This window comes from Gopherus evgoodei, chromosome 8, assembly GCF_007399415.2.
Source record: "Gopherus evgoodei ecotype Sinaloan lineage chromosome 8, rGopEvg1_v1.p, whole genome shotgun sequence".
Lineage (NCBI taxonomy): Eukaryota > Metazoa > Chordata > Testudines > Testudinidae > Gopherus > Gopherus evgoodei.
The window spans coordinates 66,815,823-66,832,225 of NC_044329.1; the positions used below are offsets into that span (position 1 = coordinate 66,815,823).

The following is a 16,403-nucleotide window of genomic DNA, read 5'->3' on the forward strand; positions in this document are numbered from 1 at the left end:
CTGCATATGTAGTGACCTTACCATATGCGCTCTAGTTTGGTCTGAAATCATTAATAAAACTGTTAAAGTAATTGCTCCAGTATTTAGCCCTATGAAACTCATTACAAAATTCTCTGAAGAATGTAAACCTCTAGTCTAAATGCTGTGCATTTTCACTAGTAACAAATTATTTCTATACATTAATACCTCATCAATATTTGATACATCTTTTTACATCCTTTCTCCTTTAATGTTGGTGCACAGGGTGGAAACTAGTTTCTTCCATTCCTGTCATTTGTTTTATAAAATACTACTGGTAAAAGATTATGAAAGCTTTCTGAAAATCTAGTTATAGGTAAATATTTCATTTTAAGACCTAGTTTTCTTTTCTAACTTGGTCAAAAACACAAAGAAAATCTCACTCCTCTTTTGGCCTTCTTGTAATTATATATTTTTATAATAATAATTATGCTGCAGATATGAGCTTATGCTGCCATCTAGTGAAAACATGGTGCAAGCTGTTAACAGACATAGAACAATTGTACACATCTGCAAAGCCAAACTTAATTATGGCTTTTCCTAACTTTTGGGTACTTTACTTTGAAACTTTAATGTTCTCTGAACATTTTTTGTGCAATTTTTTAGGGTTGTTGTTCATTTGCTTTACAAAAATGAAATTTGATCATGTGTTGACACCTACATGGTTCATCAGTGGATCCACCACCCTCATCTCTGGCACTTGAGCTAAAAGGCTAAATTCTAGCAGTAGTAGGTTGCCATCCTCTATGTGGACCAGCCCTAAATAGGGATGGAACACTTTGCCAGCGGGATTTCACAGATATTCACTGAAACCAGGGGAATGGTGAGACTCTGGAATCTTGGGTTCTATTCTAGGGTTTGGAGGGGAGTCTTCTTTACTGGTCACAGACTCTTCTTTCCCCCCTGCCCCTGGCTCCTAGTCCCAGGTTCCATCTCTTTCCCCTCTGCCAGTTTTGAGACCTAGGCTCACCCTACCATAGTTCCTTGTCCCAATCTCCTCCTCCTGTCCTGAAGTGACACAGCAAGAATTAGTTGGATTCTAGGAGAAGAGATCTTGGCCTAAGTAGTTGAGTCAGTAAGCCTCCTTGAAACGTGTGCTGAGAATTTTTGCTTTGGATTTAATGTAGTTTAAGTTAAGCACCCCTTGTATTTTAATTTTAATTGTCTTGCAACCATTTCTGACTCTTATGCCTCTGTTCTTGTACTCACTTAAAATCTATCATTTGTAGTTACGAAACTTGTTTTATTGTTTTGTCCAACCCAATGTGTCTAAACTAAAGTATCCAGAAACTCCATTGGGTGGGTGGCAAGTTCCGTGGATATTATTTATTTAAAGAAATAACGGACCTGACATAACTTGTACTGTTCAGAAGGCTGGGAAGTATAGGACATATATTTCTGGGGAGAAATCTAAGAGTAGGGGTGTGCTGAGGTCACCTTGAAGTATAGCCAAGGCTGATGATAGCCATAGTGTAACCCAGGTGTGGCTGGCAGGCTGCAGTTACACACATATACAGAGGGTGTGACTTGCATGGTGGAAGGATGTTATCACCAGTGCTGGTGGGAGTTACTTCAACAAGGCATTTCACAGGTGCCTAAGTCCAGACCTGGCATGGCCCAAAACAGCTCAGAGCTGCAATTGCAGGGGAAGCTTTGCTCAGCCCTGGGCTGGAAAAGGCTCTGCGCAAACTGCATCTCTGTGAATTTAGCTACTAAAACGTAAGAATTCTTTGAGCATGTGCAACCTTTATTTTTTCAAAGGCTTATAACTTGGATTTTTAAGGGTTTTCATGTGGCGGCAAAAGGCCATCCCCTCCCACAAAGGCCACTCTCATCCACATCTGAAGTCCCTGTTCCAAAGAATGGAGTGCTAGACTTGTTCAAGAAAGGTCTCTCTTCATTTTGCCCATTAAAAACAAACAAACAAACTTATTTCCCCTAACCCCATTAATAGAAATGTCCTCAACTATTTTTGCTGAAATTTCAAAAGAAAAAATCTGTCACAAAACTAAGACTATTGGAGAATGAAATCCCCCCTCCTTATTTCCTTGTTTCACTGTCAGTTTCATACAATTTCTCACTTGAAATGTTTTGTTTCATCATGAGAATGAGTACAACTTCTACAATATTTGCAGATGAAATTTCAGCATGCTATGGACTTGTCAAAATTAAGGGCCCAATCTTACATTCTCTACTATGCCAAAACTCCCTTGGAATTCATTTGAAGGGATACTGAATTCTCATTAAGGTGAAGGACTGAAGGCCTAATAGTTAAACTGTGTTACACTGGCAAAAATGTGTTTCAAATTAATCATTTCCTCATTTTAGTGCTCTAGGCCATGATTTGACATGGCAACTCAGTACATACCTATCTTTGAGCATGTGAGTAGCACTGTTGTAGCCAATAGTTTATTCATATCCTTAATGCTAAGTGCCTACTTAGTTGCCTTGCTGAATCAGGATCTTAAAGAGATGCCATTGAATTCCAGCCAGGATCTTAGGCAAAAGTGGGTATAAAAACAAAGCATCAGAGCACCATCTCCTCAGCCTCCTTCCACTTTTTCTGACTTTGAGTAATACTTTTTAAAGAGAGATTTTTTTTCTCCTCTTTGTGATCTGTGTGAGTGTCTTTTTTGTCTAAAGCAAGCAAGGTTTTGTTCTGATTTCTTTTGCATCCTTTGAACAGTCTACCCTGCTATTAATCCCTGCTCAGAGAGAAGGTTTAGTGCTTTACTGGGAACTGCACTGATCTACCAAATGAGCTAGGAGGCATTTGTTCTTCTACAAGGGAAAACAATTAGTGGGACCTAATCACTGGTAATGGAAATATTGGCAAGTCTTCTCTTCACAGTTAATCCTGATGGTATAGATGACACTATGACAAAGGAAAGAGATCCTGCTGTAGTGGGAACATGTCTGACTACTTGTTAATTTGCTGTGATCATAGACCTTCTTCCAGGAGCAGGACAGATGGAAAAGTATGTGAAAATTATCAAGTTAGGACTTCGCTATGGTATATTGTTAATTAAAACCTGTTAAGAGAACCAATTTCAAGTACTACTTTGAACACTTTAGTCCCTTCTGATTATTAGACCTAGAGAAAGACAAAAATAACTCTTATGACCACATATACACTTGTATCTTCTAGTTCCTTCCCATAGTTATTGCTGGATCATTTGCAAGCAATGAGTGAATGGTTTATTTTATTTCAATTGTGAAAGAGAACTTGTTATTTTTCTTCAATATTTGGATTCAGATTTTTCCTCCCTGTCCCCTGGAACTTTGTGATATGTAACACAGACCTTTACTAGGGGTGGCTACCTCTCAAAAGAAGCAAAATTCTAGTTTGGTTCAAAATCTGAACAACTGTCCAAGTTACTGTACATCAATCCTTCACTCACCTAATTTGTAGTCCTCTTTCTCTCCCAGCACCTGCTGTCTGTAATGAGTTTAGGATTATGGCCTTATCACAAGATGTTGTTAAGACAAAGGTCCAGTGACCTTCCTCTATCTCAAGTCTTCCAGGAGGGCTGACTGGCCTTCTTTCCCTTCCCACAGACTAGTCAGTTACCTTCCAAAGACTCTGGAAAAGTAGCAAGTTGCCATCTTGGAATGTAAAGAGTCATATCTGAGAGCTGAGTCTTACCCTTCCATGTCCCAAGAGACCTGAGTATATTACCGTGAAGCAGCATAACTTTTGCTTGATCATACAAAGTGGTGTTTAAGAAAAAAATGAAGTTAAGGGAAACGGTTGAGAAGCCACACTTCCATCTCCCCCTCCACAAAAATAATTCTAAAATATTTCACACCTAACATAGCTGTATGGATTAGTTACAAAATCACTTACCTAAAGAGCGTTTGTACATTTACAATAGTCTTGGCATCTGCCATATAGTCTTCCTCAGCACTCATAGTACTTTCCTTGTCCACAACCACCATGTTGGCAGCGAAGGTCACCCCACATCTTAGCAAATCATCTAGGCTGTTGTAAAGAGGAACAGAATTAAAAACCAATATAAATACATGGCAGGCTAAGTATGAGTCAGAAAAACTTAACTGCAACATATCCTGGGAGCTCGTAAATTTTACATTTGATTCCTATCACTTGATGGTGGTCTCTGAAAGCACTGTAACTATCGGCTTCATGTAAGTGTTTCAGTAGAACAGAGACAATGTGAATAAAATTATAATGTTCTTTGAAGTAAAATAGAATCCTGTTGGTAGATTGCCAAGGATTGCTTGTCCTTCTCCATTCACTAAAAGAATGTTCGTAAAATTACACTACACTGTGCATGTGTATATGTATTAATTCCCCTTTTCCTACAAAGTCTTCCACAACTCACTACATTGTCATTACCTGTTTCATATAAGTATCTTACCTCCTACACAAAATTACCTTTTCATATATCAAGGGCCTTCGCACAGAGGCAGTCGGATATGCTGGTTTTCTAGCTTCTCATCTCATAGTCCCTCACTGGCTCCCTATTCTACCTCTTACTGAAGGATCACTTTTGCACAAGGGTAGCTTTCCAGAAGCAGCAGCATTACACAGGCAAGAGCAGGAATCAAGTTACATTCAGAGCATAGTTTCCCACACAAATTTATGTAGTGGGAACTGCCAAAGGATTCCCTTTTCCAGCCTAAGGGATAAGGCCAATGTCTCTTGGAAAAAGAAAAATTAAAATTCATACTGATACATATTCACTGAAGAACAGGGTTTCAATATTTTGAATGTACATCTAAATATTTTTTAGCTCCACAAGTGTTTACAAGAAAACATAAAATGTATTTATGTGAGTTTGTTGTGTATAGTTAGCCTTGAATGAAGGCAGAACAAAATTTAGCTCCTGATTTTTTTTCCTTATCTAAAACGTGCTATATAAAACACACATCTATAATAAAAACGGGCCTTGAAAACCCAATTAATTTATACACTCTTCTGCCCCATTTAATGAATACTAAACAGCCACCTCAGTTTATGCTCCACTCCCCAATAAATCCATTTAAACTAAGCCCAGAACCTTTTCTCCAAGATGGTGGTAAAATTGCTGCTCTGCTACCCTGGCTCTCCTCATAACATAAAGAAGGTTCTCCTCAGCCATCCAGGTGCACCTCCTCTTGCACCGAGGTGCTTTGTGTCTCTCATTCTTTTTTCTCTTAAATAGAATTTTTTCCTTGGCAAGAAGGCTGAGCGAACACTGTTACTTTCACTAAAGGTGAGGGGAGATGACGGAAACACTGGCCCAAGCACCACTGGTCCTTTAACGTGCTGTAAGGGAAGGAAACAAGCAACCTGTGCACTACTAAGAACCTGTTTACCAGTTATAGTGATAATTTATACTAGTATAACACCCCCCTCCCCATGAGGATACTCTCATATGGGAATAAGAGTGTCTATGTGGCAAGTTATACTGATATAACCATATAGGTTCAAATTTGAACCTCACTGGGGGGGGGGGGGAAGGTGGAGACAAGATCTAATTGATTTAGAAAAGGGGAAATCAGGTGCATGGGAGCAGACTGGCCTGAGACATTGCACTTCTTGTCAAAGGGGCTACAATGGCCCTGAGATTCTGTACTTTAAAAAAAGGATGGGAGGAAGGAAGGAGACAAGTCTCTTGAGCCACTGCTCCTTTAAGAGTAGGAGAGAGAGGAAGTGAGAAGCACAGAAGGCCAAGGTTTTAGAATAAGAAGCTGAGAAATTGTGAGCCTTCCGTATACTAGTGGAGAAGCAGGAGCAGCAGCAATGACAGAGCCTTGCAAAGATGTAGCGCCCAGAAAGAGGACTTACTGGTGGGGAGGCTGCCAAACATTAATTTATTGATGGTGGGGTGCACACATTGATTTGAAAGGTGCTATCCAGTATTCATTTAGTAGAGCAACAGAGAAAAGTGAGGAGAGATGGTTGACCTGACCAGTATGGGATAACCCACCTAAAAGGGGCCCCCACAAGTGGTAGACTGAGGCCTTCAGGCCCAAGCCATGAAGGGTATTAAATTAGGCTAATACTACAGGGCCTATTTTAAATGCTTTTGCTCCTTTTTGGAGCTCATTAGCTGTAGGGTATAGCCCAAAGATTGAGTGAGGAGACAACCTAGAGGGTATGTGAGACTATCTTTCTTTTATATGTTGCAGTGAGGGCAGCATTCTGAATCTGTTCAAAAGATTTCCTTCAACTGGGGAGGATATGGCTTGGGATGCCAGTATATTTCAGCCTGATAAATGTGCTTAGTTTTTAGTATTGAGGCCAATAGGCATTGGGTCAATTCTGGAAGCCTTGAGTGGATTACAAAAATACTTATAAAGAACTACATTTCAAAAGTAACTAAAATAGTGTTAAATGAAAATCAGCCATATCATCTTAAATGTCCCTGGATAATTTCTGAATTAAGTAGAGTTGGTCAAAAAGTCTTCTGTGGTGTGTTTTGTTTTTCCTCCGAATTCCATAGGCAAGAAAATAGGTGGACAACCCACATCAGTAACTGGATCCCCAGTGACCACAAGCAACCTCTGAGCAGACAGAAAACGCACTGGGACAATCCCATGACAAAATTCTTTGGTCAGAACTGGAAAGAATGTGCTTGCAACATAATAGAATGGTATGGCGTTGACTTGCATTCGTGAAGGGATGGATTAGGACAAGCTGGACAAAAGTGAATTCCACACCACAGAAAACTTAACTTTTATGGTCAAAATTCAACTACTGAAATATTTTGGCTGAAAACCAAAATATTTCAGTTTGGAAATGCTGCCGGGGACCTCCTGGGAATTGTAGCTTGGTTTCCTGCCCCATTCTCTTCTATGGGCTAGGCTCCCTGATCAGACTAAATGTCCCATGATACATTATTATCTTTCTTCTTGGAGAGAGAGAAAAGATGGCAAATCAGGGGAAGTCTCTGGCCATGGAGCATCATGGGAGATGCAGGCTAGCTATGAAGCCCAGCCCATAGAAAAAAATATTCCAATTTGGGGTTTGATTAAACTGATTTTTTTAAGAGAAAGCAGACACTTTGTGATGTGAAGTGACGATATTAAGTAATAAGACACTGGAAGAGACGATTCCTTTTGTCCAGCATCATCTTATTCTTGTTCTTACTACCCATATGACAACACAACTTCCATATGTGTTTCGTGATTCCTCAATACATTTTCTGCAAAACTAGTTAAAATGTAAACATATCTAGAAACCATTCCATAGATTTGATCTTCTGTCTAAAACTATACTGTGTTTCTGCTCTTACACACCATGAATCCAATCCAGTTTCCAGTGAAGCAAATAGTTTTTCTATTGTCTTAACAGCAGTTGTATTAAGCCCTAAATGCATAAAAATCTAGAGCTAGGAGTGATTTTTTTTCAAACAGTTTTTAATCAGAAAATTCGAATTTGATGAAACCAAAATCATTTGTATGAAAGGTCAGTTTTGACAAGTTTCCACTTCAATTTTGAAACATTTTCAAAAAAAATGTTGAAACACCATATTTAATATGTTTTGAAAGGGAACATCAATTATTTTTGTTTCAAACAACTTACATTGCCAAATGAAATCTTTTTAATACTATAAATTAATGTCAAAATTGAAACAACTTGAAATTGAAACAAAATGTTTTGATTGATGTGACCAAATTATTTTTTTCAGATTTTCAGTTCACAAAAAAATTGAGGCCATAACTTTTCATCCTAACTGGGACTGGAAATTTTTTTAGAATTTCAAAGTTCTCGTTGGACAGGAAAACCATTGCCTATCCAGTCCCATAAAATTTCCAGTCTTGATTTTCACATTTAGTACATAGCTCCATTTTCTATATTAATTGGTTTTGGAGTGTGGTATAGTTGGTGATGAAATTTAATTCCATTCTATATTTAATATTTATTGGCATGCATTTAACCTGCTCATATATCAAATTCTAATCTTTCTCCTAGCAACCTACATTTAATTCTGCATTCTACCATTGTGTTGGCTTTTAAAAATATAGCCCTTGTGACTACAAATAAAAAACTACATATAACAAAAAAATTTTTTATTCTGATAAGATCTCAATTATTCTACTTTCCAAAGCTGAAATAAGTTTAGACTCTTTTAGCTAACTTCCTATTAGTATATTCAAATAATATCTAAGCTCTTTTTAAAAATGGCAGCAATGGCTATTTGGAATATCTGACTTTCTTCCTAATTATTAAAAAAAGTTAGGAATATTTCCCTTATCAAAGATATCTATTATCCTAATTATTCCTTTCTTATTCTTGAATGGTTTTCCTACACAACCCTTATCCATAGCCTATATGCCTGTATATGTTACACATGACTTACATATGGAACATGGTAGAACAAACTTCTGCTATTTGAGGCCCTGTTTTGATGAAGCTCAGCCAGGTTGTGAATTTTCTTTTGACCATTTCTCTGGATGTCTCCCATGGAAAACCACAGAGTAGTGAATATGAAATTAAAATGAACAGGGAAGATCCTCAGATGGTGTAAAATGATCATAGCTCCATTCATGTGATGACAGTTTACACCAACTGGGTATATGCCCCAATATTTCTCTACCTCTTCAGTCATAACTCTAATACAACTGATCTTTTAGGTGCCTATACTCATTCACATTTGATTGTATGAGTAGACATGATACCATCCTTTTTGTCAAATAGCAGAATCTTGCTGTAGGATGTAGATGCAGAGAAAAATTTTGCTTTAACATTACTGCTTAAACCACTTTCTTCCACTGAGTGTGCACATTTAAATCATGTATTGAGATGAAAAATCCATTTCAAAGGTTTTGGTACAAATCTAATGGCTTATCTACACTGCTCCACTGTTGGGACTACGGGGTGTGAATAGCAGTGTGCACCAAATTGCTGCGCAGTCATTCCCCAGTTGGATGCTGAGGGTGTGAACTGGAAGGTACCTTGTTAGTGTTAGTATAGTCCTGTGTGAAGAGAACAGTGTAGTTTCAGTCCAGCAAAGCACTAAGCACACGCTTAAATCTTTGTAGGATTTGAGCTTAAGGCTATGCTGGATTGGGATCAAGCCGATTTCAAAATCAAGCCTTAAATGAGCATTTGTTATGATTTTCTTTTGACCATGTAATTTCATCTCTAACTGCTCTTGTGTATTTTTTACATACATGCAGTTTTTTTAAAACAGTTTTGAAGATATTTATGCAGGTGAGACCTCTCTAATTTATAAAGCATGTACTCTTTAATAGGCCACTTAAATGTCCCATTTAAATTACGATATACTGTGGAATGCTGTAGTGTTCCATGTGTTAACATTTTATAAAATGCACACATATCAAGGAATAAAGAAGAAGAGTTGAGATAAAGTATTGGGGTATCCACATTTTGTGAACTGTTATTGGAGTATTGATTTTTTGCTTAACATTTAGTTGGATTTGATTTAAGTAAAGTTAATATGATCTTGTACAGTACGTATGTAGCTGAGTGGACCCCCACTCCTGCCCTGAAGGGGTAAAAACAGCCCTGGGATGAGGCTGTGGCTGGAGAAAGCAGCTTTTAGGCTGGGCTGATTGGAGGAAGTGGCTGTAGCTGGGGCCATGCCCCAAACTGAGCAACAGGGCCTTATAAGAAGGCCAGGGAAGCCAGGAGTGAACAGTCTCTCTCTGTTTGTAGAGGGAGAAGGGCCTGGCTGCAGGGAGCTAGACACAAAGTGCTGAGTGGAGCAGGGCTGGGGACAGGCTGAGGAGCTGGGGAGCTCCAGCCTGGAAAGCCCCAGTCTGCGGCCTAGACAGGACCACTATGGTCATTAAACACATCAAGGAAATGGCCAACACTTGCATTTAGCCACAAACAGGCCAAAGCAAATAATTGACTACTGAACTGCAAACTGTACAGTCACTGTATGGAAAAAATGAAGTTAGCATATCTTACATTGTGAGTATGAACTAGATTTTATTGATTTTTTTCACTTCAATATGTAACTGTTTCTAAATGCATATGTGCAAACCAGCATTTAAAACACTGGACATAATTTATAAACTGACAAGTCAGTTGACAGATTATAGAACATAAATGTTTTGAATTATCTGGCTTAATTGTAGCTAAATCAACTATTATTTGTGTTTTAAATGCAAACCAGCATTTAAAACACTGGACATAATTTATAAACTGACAAGTCAGTTGACAGATTATAGAACATAAACGTTTTGAATTATCTGGCTTAATTGTAGCTAAATCAACTATTCAGTTTCTGTGATTATTTGTAATCATTCGGAAACTATAAAAAAATAATCAGAGATGACAAAGATACTGCTAAATACAATGACATGCCCAAGACCTTTCTTTGTTGTTTTTGAAGGCTAGAATGCAACACATTTTAAGGCTATGTCTACACAGCTACCAGTAGTAAGCCTCCCAGCCTAGGTGGACAGGTTTGGGTTAGTGGGGCTCACAGTGGTGCTCTAAAAATAGCTTCGTAGACAGAGCCATGAAGCTGCAGCTCAGGCTAGAACTTGGACTTTTCTTCTGATGTGAGTTGGGAGTCTCTCTGCTGTAGGCTGTGTAGACATATCCTAAAAGTTCTAAGATAACTTCTATCAGTGTATTATGAATGTCAGTTTGTGTTATCTGTCACTAAGGTAAATTTGTAGGTATATATGTGTCCATTTACAATAGGCATGATCCTGAGACAAGCTGAGCAGCTAGAGCTGCTGTTGGAATTTGTCATAATTTCACCTATCAATGTAGTCTATGGTAAATCTCCACCCTCCCCATCCTCACCCCCTCAACTGACTTCCATAGGACCAGTATTTGACAGAATAACTATTGTAGATGCCCAGATGCCTCAGGATTGGGCCCTCTACTAGAGCTAATTTTTTTGTGTTAGTGATGACTGTTTAAAAATGGGAATATACTGAAAATCTAATGAAAGAGTCTCTTCTAGTCTGAGTTCTATCCTGACTCGTCAATCAGTGACGCCATGAAATCTAGATATGCTTTTATAAATACTTAATAGTAAAGGGCTAGGTAGAAGTACTAGGTGATATTTTCAAAGAACTCTAGTGGTTTTAGATGTAAGTTACTATTAGTGTGTCTAAATCTCGTAACAAACTTTAACAATCTCGGCCAATATGTAGGAGCAAAAATATGGTGCTTTCATGTAGGGTTAGACTAGAACTCAGTGGGAGCTGTTGGGAGTTCAACATTTTTGACAATTTGGTAAATTTATTTATGTGCTTTAATATGGATTGATGGGAGTAACTTTAGGCTCATTCCTGCTTTTGTAAAAAAACTAGCCTTAGGGCACATTTCACCTAGAGATTCAATACCAAAGAAAGCATTTAAAAAGATGGCCTGATCTGCCAGGTAATATATAAAGGAAAACCAGATAGTGACTCATTTTTGAGTGATTGAAATCCTTTGACAGAAATCTGAAATTCCAAATTACAGCACCTTGACGCAAGCCATGCATGCAGGTGCATTTTTCAAGTACTATCACCACACTTAAACATGCAGTTACAAAGCACAACACATGACAAACCACTGAACACGACAATGTTTAGAGTTCTGAGGATTTTACCTACTTGTCAATAGAGCCCACCATGTAGTAAACCACTGGAAACCAACAGATTGCATCCAGAAAATGCATATCTGGCCTAAGCAGCAGATGGGTTACAATGAAACACAACATCACAACAATTGCATCTCTTCTGAAGAAACTGAATAAACTATGTTAGTTTGTTTGGAAGAGAGAGGAGGGGGAAACTAGGAAACGTTAAATAAACATTTTAATAACATAGGAAACTGTATTTCTGAGCATCAACATTCAATGCTGTTTGCTTTGATCATGATGAAGAATGATGAAGTTTAAATGTGCTTTACATAAAAGTTGTTAGTCTTCTAAATCAGAAACTTTATGGCACAATCATACAGTAAATGCTTTATTTAAAGAAAAAATATTGAAGACTAAAGAGGCCTTACTAAATTATATTCCAGTTCATGACCCTGAATATATTTTTAATGAAAATGCTGATTGGGACCAGATCCTCACCTGGTTTCAACTATTATAGTTCCATTAAAATCAATTTTACCCCAGCTATGGAACTTGCCTTATAATTTCTCCCAACTGTCTGCATTTTTCTTTCCCTTCCACTTCTTCTAAAATAACAGTTGGCTACTTTTAACACTGTAATTATTGCTTGACATACTAGGGTGGAAATAAAGGTCAAAAGCTAATTTTAATCTCAAGTTTCCTTATAAGAAAGAAAAGGTAAAATAGTTTTCTACTGTACTCTTTCTGTATTGTACTATGTCTTACACCTTTTTCTTTCTTAGATATGGAAAGTACAGTGATAGCAGATGAAATTTTAATCAGCATGAAATGAGGACATCACTAAACATTTTGCATCTGTTAACAAACTGCAAAAAAATTTAAGAGAAACCAGTAAACCATAGCAAGGGATCCATGCTAATTTACAGGGGGTGAAATCCTAACTCATTTGAAGTCAATGGCAAAACTCCCATTGACTTCAGTAGGGCCAGGATTTCACCTTATTGCCATAAGATGTGAAAAGTGTGATGGACTGATTGCAGTGTCCTTATGTTCATAGTAATTCAACTGAGTGCTTTTCACAGAACCTGCTCCAGCTGGCTAGGTCACATCTTGCTAAGAGCTTAAGCAGAGATCACAGCTTTCATTTAATGGTAAGATGGAATAATTTTATGCAAACAAAACTGGCATTTTTCAATCTTCAGCAAAAAATAAACTAAAATAAAAGTAACCTATCAGAGTGTAAAAAAACAAAAGCATAGGCCTGAAACCAGAGTACAGGAAAACACTAGAGGGCACTGTACACTTTCATGTGTGTTCTTAAAGACCAATCTTACTTGAAACTTGCTAACCATAATTTTTAAAGGATAATTTTTATAGATCTCTTCAGGGGTGTGTGTGTGTGTGTGTTTATGCTGTTCATTACTGGAATAAACAGAACTATGATACACTAACACCATTATGTACTGTCCTACAAGAAATCTGTGTTGGGGGAAGTGGAATCCACTCTGACTGATTTCAGATTCTGTAAAGTGAAATTATTTATATTAGAGATGGGACAATGGCACATACACCCAGAGGAGAGTAGGGCCTGGAATCTGAACCAGGATTCAATTTATGCAGCTGGCCTCTTTTTATCATGGTGCAGCCTAAAGGTTCCAAGTTTTTTGGTTCCAAGTTTTGTTTACCTTGGACTTATTGAAACACTATAACATGGTCCAAAGAGGCTACATCATGCTCACAGTGTTAGGGAATTATTCTCTTTTATAGTACTAATGGGAATTAAGTGGGAAACTTGCCCGGTTTCTGTAGCTGAATGGAATACTTGGAACAGATCGTATATGCTCAGAAAACACTGCAAGGGGAGCAAGTTGGGAGGGATGGTGCATCCATGAAGCTTCTAACTGAAAATGGAAATTATATGGCTCTCTAAAGTACACAACTATTAATTTTCAAACTCCCACTCCCCACAAAATAAGCTGTGCTTGAATTGAAAGTACTCATTCAGAAAAGGCAAATAAAAACCCTTACCCATTAAAGGTCAAGAATTTTAAAGAAATCTAAGTGAGCCAAATGAAATAAAGTGCAGTTAAAGGCTTAAAATCCTAAGATGGTGCTGAATTTTAGAAAGTGTGTATGTTATGAATTATGAACAGATATAGCAGTCCAGTCTCCCCTCACAACTGCTAGCTGATTTCCAGTTTTATACTGGGAAAACTGGCTCAGCCCAAATATTAACCAACCTGGACTGGACCCAAACTGTTCATGAGGTTTGAAATAAGTTTAGTTAAATTTAATCTCACTCTACTGTTCCTGCTGTTCCTTCCTGAGGCTTCCCTTGCATTAGTGCCCCAAAATGCATGTACATATGGGAGGCCTCAAAGGTTTTCAGTTACACTGTGAGCTCTGTCTAGATACTATCATGGAACCCCCAGCATTAGCCATGTGGGCTGAAAAGCCCAGAACCATGGCCTGCTACTTCTGGGGGAAGAGAAAATGCTTCTTGTGGGAGAGAACAACTTTTTTTAGCCAGCTTAGGAAGAGTCTTTCTTGGAAGGAAGGAAGAGAACACCCAGCTACACCTCCTAGACACATGTGGCTGGGTGACAGACATGGAGATTCTCAAGTTAAACATCTTGCCTTGGGAGGGAGCCAGAGCCCATCCTAATAGATTTCTGTGAGTGGCAGTGGTGCCTACCAAGCCTCTCTTGGAAAGTGTTCCTGCCAGAAGAGAAGACATCTTCTCCCCAACAGAAGGTTGGGGCAGAGACAGAATAATGGGGGATCATAGTATGGGGAAACTTCCAAAAGATCAAAAATAAATATTTTGGCATTTCAGGTGCTTATTGGAACTGAGTTTCTGCATGTTTTGGAGTTTTACCACCTGTATACCACTTTATATTTTGTACAATACACTTTATGCCTCTAAATGAAACCATAGAAGGGAAGTTTGGTTCTTAGTGCATACAATCTTTTTTATGATCCCTTGTTTCCCGTTTTCCTGAAACCTAAATACCACATGTTCATGTTCCACCAGCCCTTTTGGACCACACTATCTTGATCTGACTTTTTCAGACTGGAAAATCCTTCCAGACATCAGGTGATTTCTATCAGTCATTGCAGAAGTAGAAGATGAATCATTACTGTGAGAGACAGCAGAAAGGAATGTTAACACTGTAGCACAAAAGCAGTGAGTGCACTACTTTGTGATAAAGTAAAGAGATTGTGAAATATCAGTCAAAGCACTGACAGTCATTACACTGAGAGAGCAGATTGCTTAAGACTGGAAAAAAGTTACTAGATTTTGACCTTTATTTCCACCTTAGTATACCAAGCAACAATTAATGTTAAAAGTAGCCAGGTATTATTTTAGAAAGAAAAGCAGCATGCACAGAGGGTTAAATTATGTTATGAAACTAAAAAAATATGCACTTCACTATTTGACCTCTGCCTCCCTCCCTCAGAAACTGAAGCATATAAACAATGCAGATAGACCCTTTTTAATGTGACAAGTCAGTGTACCTGCATGACACACACCATTTTCAGCCATCGCTATAAAGAGACAGATTTTGCCTTGCCCTGACATAGGAGTGCATAGACTGAGGTGAAGGACAGTGCAAGGAGCATTCTTCCCTTCTTGTATAAGAGCCAAGAACAAGTGTAATTTCTTCATGGGGGAAACACAAAAAGAAACTGTTTCCTTCTAGTGTCTCCAAAGGGCATTGGGGAGGAGATGAGGCAATGGCACACTTGTTCCCAGTGTTACAATTCTTCCTACAGCTGTTCCTGAGGTGATGAGGATCTATATCAGCCTTAAATCAGGACTGCAACTTAATGGCACAACTGAGCCATAAGTGCATTATTGAATGTTTGTTGTTCTGTGGTTTTATTTGGCAATCAGTGGACAGAGATTTCCCAAAGGGCATTTACAGTCTACAGTATTGATCATCTTTGAACTAAGCAGTAATAAAAAATATGCTTAGATAGTATAGGCTCTGTCTTCTGCATTTAATTGACAGACCAGTCAAATAGTACTATAATTACTATTTACTGTGCAAACCATATGCAAACTTGTTCAGAGGCCTGAGTGGGCTTAGATCTGAGTCAGTGTCTTGAAAGGACAAACTGGCTCCAAATGTGCAGGTCAACAGTGTGAATAAAATAGTGCTCCTCTAGGTGCTATGTAGGCTGGGAAAAGATGGATGCAGACAGGAAACTGAGAAATTCACTCTACATCTGAAATATAGAGAAGTTAAGATTACTTTCATATGTTAGATGCAATATTTAAATCGCAATTTATCTCCTAAAATTTTAGAATTTTATATGATTTTACGACCTATTTTATAAATTAATAGTACTCCAATTTCTCTGCTTTTCCTTGTAAACCTGGTGTTACCATACTGAGAACTGTATTGTGCTAGGTCCTGATCTGGAACACTGTAGTCAGTGGAAAGACTCCCATTGACTTCACTGAGAGTTATATTAGGTCCTTACTGCACAACACACATGTGATATCATCCTTGCATCCACTCTTGCTTTAAAGATATATGTGCCACAAAGGTTTTTTTAATTTAAATTGGTCTCATGAAATGTGACCATCAACCACAGACAATGCATATATTCAGATTTAAACACTTATTTGTATAGTAAATTCTCTTAAAAATACACTTACGGGTTATCCAGAAGTAATACTATAGGGTTGAGTTCTTTCTTTGGTCTGTAATAAGCTCTGAGTGGAACAATAAAGTTGTATAAGCCATTTCCAGCTGTCTCTGCTGCAACTATAATCAATTTATTTTTGAATCCATAGGCTTTGGCATCTTCATAGTAGTTATGTTGGCACCCCTAAAACCAGTATAGAAAACAAAAACTCAGTGGCTT

At 38.0% G+C, this 16,403-nt stretch overlaps 1 protein-coding gene across 8 annotated transcripts in view; it reads right to left on the bottom strand.

Moving 5' to 3' along the window:
• Positions 1-16,403, bottom strand: part of KCNT2 (potassium sodium-activated channel subfamily T member 2) — a 283,250-nt gene that overhangs the window by 63,248 nt on the left and 203,599 nt on the right. For 5 of the 8 annotated variants that reach the window (XM_030573507.1, XM_030573504.1, XM_030573502.1 and 2 more), the window contains 3 exons: positions 16,195-16,367; positions 11,557-11,628; positions 3,866-4,000 (listed from right to left, as the gene is read on the bottom strand). In XM_030573507.1, coding sequence (XP_030429367.1) covers positions 3,866-4,000; positions 11,557-11,628; positions 16,195-16,367 — 380 coding nt within the window. The remainder of the gene's footprint in view (positions 1-3,865; positions 4,001-11,556; positions 11,629-16,194; positions 16,368-16,403) is intronic. The other 3 variants (XM_030573508.1, XM_030573506.1, XM_030573503.1) reach the window with 1 other exon arrangement.